Genomic DNA, 9680 nt, shown 5'->3' on the forward strand with positions numbered 1-9680 from the left:
CAACTCCCCAAAGGCACTTTTGGGAAGGGACATGTTGGAACATTTGGGAGCAAAAATTATATTCAAAAAAGGAGAAATTACTCTGGAGTTAAAAGATCAGCAATATATTCAAATATTGAGCCTAACCTTAACCGGTCTCGCCCTAGAAGGAAATATTAATGAGGACATCTTAAACCAAGTGTACCCGGGGGTATGGGCTACTGATGCACCTGGAAGAGCGAAAAGTACTCCACCTGTTGAAGTTAGGATCAGGGAAGGCCAAAAGCCGGTAAGAATTAAACAATATCCCCTAAAGAAGGAAGACAGAGAAGGAATCCATCCGGTGACAGAAAAATTTTTGCAGTTGGGATTATTAAAAGAGTGTGAGTCTGAATTCAATACCCCTGTATTACCTGTTCAGAAGCCCGATGGGTCATATCGGGTGGTCCAAGACTTACAGGCGGTGAATAAGATAACTGAAGATCTTTACCCGGTAGTGGTGAACCCATATACCCTGTTGACCATATTAACACCTGAATTGGCTTGGTTTACTGTTTTAGATTTGAATGATGCTTCCTTTTGCCTCCCTCTCCATGAAGCCAGCCAAAAATTATTTGCATTTGAATGGGAAAACCCCAAGAGTGGTCGAAAGACCCAGCTCACTTGGACGGTATTGCCACAAGGATTTAAGAACAGTCCTACCATTTTTGGCAATCAGCTTGCAAAAGACTTAGAATCCTGGGAAGCCCTGTCTGAGGAGGGGAAGCTGTTGCGGTATGTGGATGATATCCTGATCGCCACCAAAACAGAGAAAGATTGTATGACATGGACGGTGAGTCTGTTGAATTTCCTGGGACTCCAGGGGTACCAGGTATCCAAGAAAAAGATACAGGTAATGCAACGCAAAGTGAATTATTTGGGCTATGAAATTAGTGCGGGACAAAGAACTCTGGGACAGGCCCGTAAAGAGGCAATATGTCAAACTCAGAGACCTCAGACAGTAAAAGAGTTATTGACTTTTCTGGGAATGACAGGGTGGTGCTGATTGTGGATCTATAATTATGGATTGCTTGTTAAACCACTGTATGCGTTGACAGCCACTGAGCAGAGACACCTTGAATGGAAGAAGGAGACCAAACGAGCCTCTGAGCTACTGAAAAAGGCTTTGATGTCGGCCCCGGCCTCAGGACTCCCAGATGCGAGTAAGCCGTTTCTTCTTTACTCCCATGAGAAGCAGGGCATTGCCCTGGGAATATTAGCACAAAACCTGGGCCCATATCGACAGGCAGTTGCCTACCTCTCTAAGCAGTTAGACACGACTGCAAAAGGTTGGCCTGGATGCCTGCGAGCTGTTGCGGCTGTGATACTGAATATATAGGAAGCCTGAAAGTTTACTCTGGGCCAGAAAATGACTGTTCTGGTGTCTCACAAAGTATCAGCAGTACTGGAAGCAAAAGGTGGACATTGGCTCTCTCCACAAAGATTCCTGAGATATCAAGTGATATTGGTAGAGCAGGATGACGTGCAGATTGTAGTCACTAACATTGTCAACCCAGCTTCTTTTCTCAGCGGGAACACAGGAGAACCAGTACATCATGACTGTTTGGAAACCATTGAAGCAACATACGCCAGTTGCCCAGACCTGAAAGACAGCCCCATGGAGAACGGGGAAACTTGGTTCACAGACAGAAGCAGTTACGTCCTAAATGGTAATCGACATGCGGGATACGCCGTCACCACCAGCCAAGAGGTAATAGAATCAGGGGCTTTGCCCATGAACACCTCTGCACAGAAGGCAGAAATAATTGCTCTAACCCACACCCTGGAATTGGCCCAGGGCAAAGTTGTGGACATTTATACAGGCTCAAAATATGCCTTTGGAGTTGTACATGCACATGGAGCAATTTGGAAGGAGAGAGGACTATTGAGTTCTCAAGGGAAAAATATCAAACACGCAGAAGAAATTCTGAAGTTACTGGAAGCTATCCAGCTCCCTAAGAAAGTAGCAATTATGCATATTAAGGCACACCAGAAAGTGAGCTCAGATTTGGAAAAAGGGAATGAGCTGGCGGACAGAGAGGCAAGACAAGTAAGCCAGACTACACCAAGGAAGACCAAAAGCTCATTACAGATTTAGAAGGGTCATATAATGAAGAGGGGTGGGCTCATACCCCACAGGGAAAGCTAATCGTACCCTCTTGCTTATTATGGCATTTGATGTGGGAGGAACATAGGAAAAGACATTGGGGAACAGAGGCTCTGTATAATCACTTGATACGACAAATTGTGGCTAGAAATTTATACAGCATGGTCAGACAGGTGACACAACAGTGTGATCTTTGCCTCCAGACTAATCCTAAGAATACCCCCAAGCCGGAAATGGGGCAGACTGGAAAAGGCAATGGGCCTGGACAACAATGGCAAATTGATTTTACAGAACTTCCAAGAAAAGGGGGGTATCGATATTTATTGGTATTAACTGATACCTTTTCAGGTTGGCCAGAAGCATTCCCAACAAGAACGGCTAAAGCTCAGGAGGTAACTAAAATACTGGTACAAGAGATAATACCACGTTTTGGGGTTCCAGCAACCATATCCTCTGACAGAGGACCACATTTTGTCTCAAAAACAGTACAACAAATTAGCCGCCACTTAGGTATAGATTGGCAGCTTCATACTCCATATCACCCCCAGTCGAGTGGTCAAGTGGAAAAAATGAACCACTTAATCAAACAGCAAATTGTGAAATTGGGACAAGGATCAAACTTGGCCTGGCTTCAGTCTCTCCCTTTAGCCCTTCTGCATACATGAACAAGACCAAGGGTGAAAGAAGGACTGAGCCCCTTTAAAATTCTGTATGGACAACCCTATGGGATACAGAGAGGGGTGTCTGTACAAGCAGGGGATGAAATTATGACTTCTTACATGGTGGCATTAGGTAAGCAACTTAATAAAATCAGGAAGCATGTGGTAGGGACTCGAGGGAGAGGTTTGGATGGGCCTGTACATAATATACATCCAGGAGATTATGTGTATATAAAGTCTCTTACAGAAAAAACCCTGGAGCCGCAGTGCGAAGGACCATTTCAAGTATTATTCACCTCCTTTACTGCAATCAGAATCAAGGAACAGAATGCCTGGATTCATCACACCAGAGTGAAAAAGACACCCAAAACTTCATGGAAAGTCACCACAAAACCCGATGGACACTTAGTTTTTACGCGGTAATATGGGCAACCGTGGGGACAAGGAGCTAGCATGGGATGGGAACGTGTTTGTTCAACTCACAAGATGATACTTAATAGAGATTTTCTGAGGTATGGGAAAAATTAACGTCCTGATTGCCAAAGTTAACATGGCTAAAACAACTGCTTGTGCCAACAAATATTTTGAGAGAATGCTAGATAGGGAAACAATGTATTAGAAGTACTAGTATTAGATATAGTAAAAGAATTTACTATTTTCTAGAAACAGGGGGACTGAGACAAGGGGAGTCAAAAGAATCTCAGTAAATGTAAAAAAGGGGGATGAAAGATGATGTTTGACGCTTACATTGTTGAAATTAGCTGATGCAGAGACAGTTCCTGATAAGAAGCAGGAGCTGGCCCCAAGAACCAGCCAAGACTGGCCTGATGGCTTGGCTGAATACCAAGAAACCACTGAGCCTGTGCAAGAAAAAAGGTTATTAGCGATGACGAAGAGGAGTCATCTATCTTCATCTCTGCGACCACCAGATGACCACCATCAAGAGGCACTGTGCAAGAGCAGTTGAGAGAAGACGATGGAAATGACCTCTCGGAGCTAATTTTAATATGAAGCAGGGATAGGTCTTGCATATGTATAGGTGTATTGTGAATATGTAACACTTGACTGTATAAACTTAAGGTGAACGGCTGAGTCAGGCACGCAAGACTTTGGTGGGACGACCCCCGTGCAGCCCAGTACTGAATGAACATACCTACTTTACAATCTCACTGATTGTGGAGTCTGTTTTCCGCACATCACCTGAATCTGCTGTTATTAAATCACCTTCCCCATTCAGCAGCAGCCCTGCATTTTCCTTGTTCAGCCTTGGTCTCTCAAAAGTGACCAAACCTCTTCTGTTTGCTTCTTAATTCCCTTGCAACCAGCATCTCCAGGTGAGCTTTTCTTTTCCTATACACATACCTCCACAACAAGCAATAGAAATTTGTGCTTTGTACCTGTCCCAACCCATGCCCTGTTGCAGCCTTGTCCCACATGGTTCTTTGCAGATAGCTCTGGTTCAGGGTCTGCAGAAGGAGAGAGGCTGGGCACGGCTGTCCATTTCCCCAAAACAACCCTTGGACCACCAGGAAGCTGGAGATGGCCTCACAGCAAAACTCACCTGTCAAATTGGGGTGACCAGCAAGTGCTGGAAATGGCCAATGACAGACGCTGGGAGTGACAAAGATCCTGAGCCACCCTCGCTGTCTGTCCACACCACCAAGGCCACAGACCAGCCTTCTCTCTCCTGCACCTGCATGTCTTCCATGCTTGCCACAAGCCCTGCCTCTGCACCACAAACCCCCGGTGTGAGTCCTTGCCCTGCATGGTCACACACTACAAGCTCTACACTGATATTTTTCTCTCCCTGGCACTTTCCAGCCCAGCACAGCTCCCCCTACACTCTTAACACTGGCCCCGACCTCCCTCCACCTCCACTGCCCTCTCCCCAGTACAGACCAGTCTGTCATGGCCCCACAGCAGTGCCCACCACAGGGTGCTGCAGAGCTCTGGGCACTCACCCCACAGCCCCAGACCCTCTGAAGGGCACAGCAGCTCCTCGGGGATGGAGAGGGGTGAGCCCCAGGGGTGGGGAGCATCCGTGGCACAAGGCCTGAGGAGATCCCCTTGTACGATGGAAATGCTGCAATGGAGGCCAGCTCTGTCACACAAGTGCCCACTGCCTGTCCTTGCCTGCGGCCACAGGTCTGCCACACAGCAGGACTCTAACCACGCTTGAAGAGCACTCAGGCCTTCCACCAACCCAAGGGTTCAGAAGGAAAGCATGGAAGTGGAAAGCTCGGGAAAGACCAAGCAATTCTGCTCTAAGGCAGTGCTGTTGTGCTGGGACTCTTTTCTTCTTCCCCTCTGCACACAGGCACTGCTCCCTGCAGCTGCAGAGCAGGTCATGGAAGAAGGATCTCAGAAAAACAAGTCACTGCAGGGCCCTTTAATTTGGTTAAATACACAGAGGGTATGGCTCCTCATTTGCACAGCCTTCAGGTCACAGAAAATCTGGATAGACTGTGACTTGGAAACGGGAGGAATAAATACATTTCTTTGTGGAAAGCATTCTAATGAGTAAAACAAAGCAAAAAAAAAAAACAAAACAAGAAAAAAAATAACCAAAAAACCCAAACAGAACAAATAAAGAAGGCATGAAACCAAAAATCAGAAAAGATACACCAGAAGAGGCTGACCCTGTAATGAGATATGAGTCCTATGCAAAAGATAAAAGGAAGTTTATTCCTTCTCAAAAGCATCCAGTGGTTAGTTTTCTCAGGGCATCCTTGATCTCACGGTTTCTCATGCTGTAGATGAGAGGGTTCAAGGCTGGAGGCACCACTGAGTACAGAATTGCCACCAGCAGGTCCAGGGATGGCGAGGAGATGGAGGGGGGCTTCAGGTAGGCAAACATGGCAGTGCTCATAAACAAGGAGACCACAGCCAGGTGAGGGAGGCAGGTGGAAAAGGCTTTGTGCTGTCCCTGCTCAGAGGGGATCCTCAGCACAGCCCTGAAGATCTGCCCATAGGACAGCACAATGAAAACAAAACACCCAAATGCAAAACAGACACCAACTACAATTACCCCAACTTCCCTGAGGTAGGCATCTGAGCAGGAGAGCTTGAGGATCTGGGGGATCTCACAGAAGAACTGGTCCACAGCATTGCCTCGGCAGAATGGTAGTGAAAATGTATTGGCAGTGTGCAGCACAGCATTGAGGAAACCACTGCCCCAGGCAGCTGCTGCCATGTGGACACAAGCTCTGCTGCCCAGGAGGGTCCCGTAGTGCAGGGGTTTGCAGATGGCAACGTAGCGGTCATAGGCCATGACAGTGAGAAGAAAATACTCTGCTGAGATCAAAAAGGCAAACAGAAAGACCTGTGCAGCACATCCTGCATAGGAGATGGCCCTGGTGTCCCAGAGGGAGTTGGCCATGGCTTTGGGGACAGTGGTGGAGATGGTGCCCAGGTCAAGGAGGGAGAGGTTGAGGAGGAAGAAGTACATGGGGGTGTGGAGGCGGTGGTCACAGGCTACGGCGCTGATGATGAGGCCATTGGCCAGGATGGCAGCCAGGTAGATGCCCAGGAAGAGCCAGAAGTGCAAGAGCTGCAGCTCCCGCGCGTCTGCAAATGCCAGGAGGAGGAACTGGGTGATGGAGCTGCTGTTGGACATCTGCTGCCTCTGGGTGTGGAGCACTGAACAGGGAGGCAAGGGCAGTGACAAGTTAGGGCATTATTCTCTGACCAAAATCAAAGCCATTTCTCATAATACATGTTCACCGCATTTTTTCCATTTCAATGAGATCTCTGTTCAGCTCTGTGGATGGAGCTCTGGCTGGTGCTGGCTGCGTGTGCCATGAGAAGCAGGACCTCTGTGTACTGGCTGCCAAGGAGTCAGCCATGCTCTGTAGCAGTGCTTTTCATGGAATTGTGTCCATCAGGGGGTCAGTCCCGGTGTTTGAATTGGTCAGATGAAACTACACCTTATGTAAAAGTGCTTGTCAGCATCTGCACTCCCAGAGCTAAGAAACCACAGAGTTTGAGTGAGAGGTGGGGGGGTTAGAGCTCTCCACTATCTCACCTGGAGTTTTTCTTGGATTTCAGAAACCCTCATCACTTCTGCTTCACTCAGAGAAAACAAAGTGTGTCCTGTGAGGCAAGAGGATTGCCTGTGTCTTAGTGCAGAGAGCGGGGAGCTGTTCTGTCACTCTGTCTTGTTGCCACCTACCCTGAGCTTGCTCATTTCTGTGATGGAGTGTATTCACAACCCTGTGTTAAACTGAAAAGACTCCAGGCACTCCTGAAAGCAGAGACCCACTGTCCAACATCAAGTGTCTCCCCCTGTCTCAAGGTCTCTGCACCCCACTTCTTGCCAAGGACACGCATGGTTCTTTTCACAAACCCAACAGCATTTCCTCACTCATGGTGTCTCTGTGCTTTTCCATGGGACATTCAGAAACACCAAGACACTGTGGGACAGACCTGCATCCTGGAGGGCAGCTCACAGCTTGAACGGTCACCCTAAGGAGGTAGACAGGTGTCCTGATGATGGTATCTCAGGAAGGGAGAGTCAGCTCATTTCCTAGGGAATGACACAGGCTGCATTGCCCACAGCCCCACAGCTTGGAGGAGACCTTGGACACCTGTAACCTTGTTCCCATGGACACAGCTGCATGGGAGGACCCACAAGATCAGTGTGTGACTCTGCAGCTGAAACTCCCACCCCCAGAGAGCATGACAGCAGGAAGAAGGTAACAGTAGCAATAACACAGACTAGTGGAGAAGCAAGGAAAAATAGAGTGAGGGTCTGGCTCAGAGAGGCAAAGGCAGATGCAGCCAGGCACTCAGGAAAGAGTTACCCTTACCCAGCTGTACATGCCACCTCCCAGGCACCAGCACAGCCAGGTGGTTGTTCTCAGTCCCTGTGCTCTACTTCAGGAGGCTCCTGTCAGACTTACTGATCCCTCAGAGTTACAGCTCAGGAGTCTCTGACTTTTTCACGCATGACAGCTCCTATTCTATTTCCCTCTGAAAACTCCACAAGAGTAGGAAACAGAAAACACAAACTCAGGAAAGCTCCTGATGTTTATAGCAATCCCTGCTTTGACCCTGCCCTTGAAAAGTGCCCTCGGAAATGTCCTGGGGATGATCTGGAGCTGTGAGCAGCCCTGATCCACACAGCACCCCCTTGTCAGCAGAAGGACCCTGCCCTGCTGGGGGTTGCTTCTTCCACCCACAGCTTCTCCCCACTTTGCTGTTACAGTTCCCCAGGCAGGCAGAGTCCTTACCCTGACCAGCGGCAGAGTCCCTGCCCCAGCACACAGCTTTTCCCTGCACCCAGAGACTTACCGTGCAGAGGGCTGTGAAGAATTCTCTTTGAGTCAGCTCTCTGCATCCTGTCACCCCAGACTGCCTTTAAACTCTCTCTGCATCACTCCTCTCCCCTCGGTGCCTGCAGGCAGTGCCCTCAGCCCTGCTGCGCTTTGCAGAGGAGCTGCTCCTGGGCAGAGCTGTCTCTCGGCAGTGCTGCCTGCTTGCCATGAGCTCCCTCCAGCCCAGGAGCCCAGCCCAGCTCAGCAGCAGAGGACCAGCCCAAGGCAGCACTTTCTCTGCCCCCTCTGGGCTCCCTCCAGGTGTCCCTGGGGCTCCAGGGGAACCTGCTGGGAAACAGACTGAAGCAAACACTGATGTTCCCTCTCTCACCTGGGGAGGGGACACTTCTTTCAGCAGAGACATTTCTCCTATCTGAAAGAGTAAGGTCCAAGAATCACCTTTTCATTGTCCCATCTTCAGAGAGTAAGCACATCACATTGGGATCACCACGCAAATGCCTACACTTTCAGATTCCTGTTTTTTCCTCTCCACCTACCTTTCTTTACCCCCTTGAAAACATGGTCAAGGACACGACCCCTAGTTTTGACAGTCAGCCTGTCTGTAACACCTTGTCATTCCTAGAGATCAGCTTCACCTTGACCAGAGGCCCTCATGGGCAGCAGAGCCACCACTGACAAAACCCCATTCCCTGGCAGGGCTGCCCTTCCCAGCCCTTCTTCTTTCTGTCCTTGGGGATAGCAGAGTTTGCTCACTGTCTTGGCATCCAGTTTCAGCTCTAGGTTTCCATCCGCCAACCACTCTGGCATGGCTCTGAAGCCAAGCCTTTGCACACAGGGGGTCTTAGACGCTTGGACCAGCTTCTCTAAGACAAGTCAGAGCCTGGTCTGGTGTTACAGCTGAGGTGCTACAGGCCAAATGTGCACTGATGCCCTCAGCCAGGGGCATAACAAGGACGAGCTGGAGCCTGTGCTTTTTGACATCCATAAAGGAACTGCCAAGGCATGGTGGGACAAGTGACACAGCTTGGGGTGCTGCAATGGATGGGTATTGGCTCTCAGGAGACACAGGCTGGAAGGATCAGGAGTGGGGTTCCCTCAAAGTGAAGAAGTTGCTTGGATGTATGGAGGTCCTTCCTGGGGCCAGGGAGAAATTGGGTCAGCCCTTGTGAGTGAGCGTCAGAGGAGGGGCCAGTAAAGGTGACATTGTGGTTGGAGTTGAGGAACCCACAGTCAGGGTGGGGAAGTGGTCACAGTCTTTTCTAAGCACCCCAAGGAAGTCTCTGGATGTAGAAGCCTGGGCCTCACTGGGGACTTTAAGGACCCTGGCATTTTCTGGAAGGGGAACACAGTAGCATGCAAACAGTCCAGGCAGTTTCTGAAGTGTCTTTGGGGAACATCTTCTCAAAGCTGCCAGATGGGCCAACAAGGGTAACGCAAACTCGGATCTGATACTTGCCAGCAAGGCAGAGCTGGCCAGGGAACTGTAGGTCAGTGCAAGCCTTTTCTGTGATGAAAATGAAACAGTGAGATCCCAGCTCCCGAGGGGAGTGAGGAAGGAAAATAGAAGACTTCAGATGCCAGACATTAGAAGAGCAGACTTTGGCCTATTCTGGGGAGTTT

General features: G+C 49.2%; 1 protein-coding gene across 1 annotated transcript; it reads right to left on the reverse strand.

Annotated features, from left to right (window-relative positions):
• Window positions 1–4994: 4994 nt before the first annotated feature.
• On the reverse strand, window positions 4995–6400 carry LOC142027930 (olfactory receptor 14C36-like). Its single transcript, XM_075022090.1, has one exon. The coding sequence runs from the start codon at window positions 6398–6400 to the stop codon at window positions 5477–5479; it is 924 nt and encodes a 307-aa protein (XP_074878191.1). The 3' UTR covers window positions 4995–5476.
• Window positions 6401–9680: the final 3280 nt, after the last annotated feature.

Source organism: Buteo buteo, unplaced genomic scaffold (genome assembly GCF_964188355.1).
Source record: "Buteo buteo unplaced genomic scaffold, bButBut1.hap1.1 HAP1_SCAFFOLD_87, whole genome shotgun sequence".
Classification (NCBI taxonomy): Eukaryota; Metazoa; Chordata; class Aves; order Accipitriformes; family Accipitridae; genus Buteo; species Buteo buteo.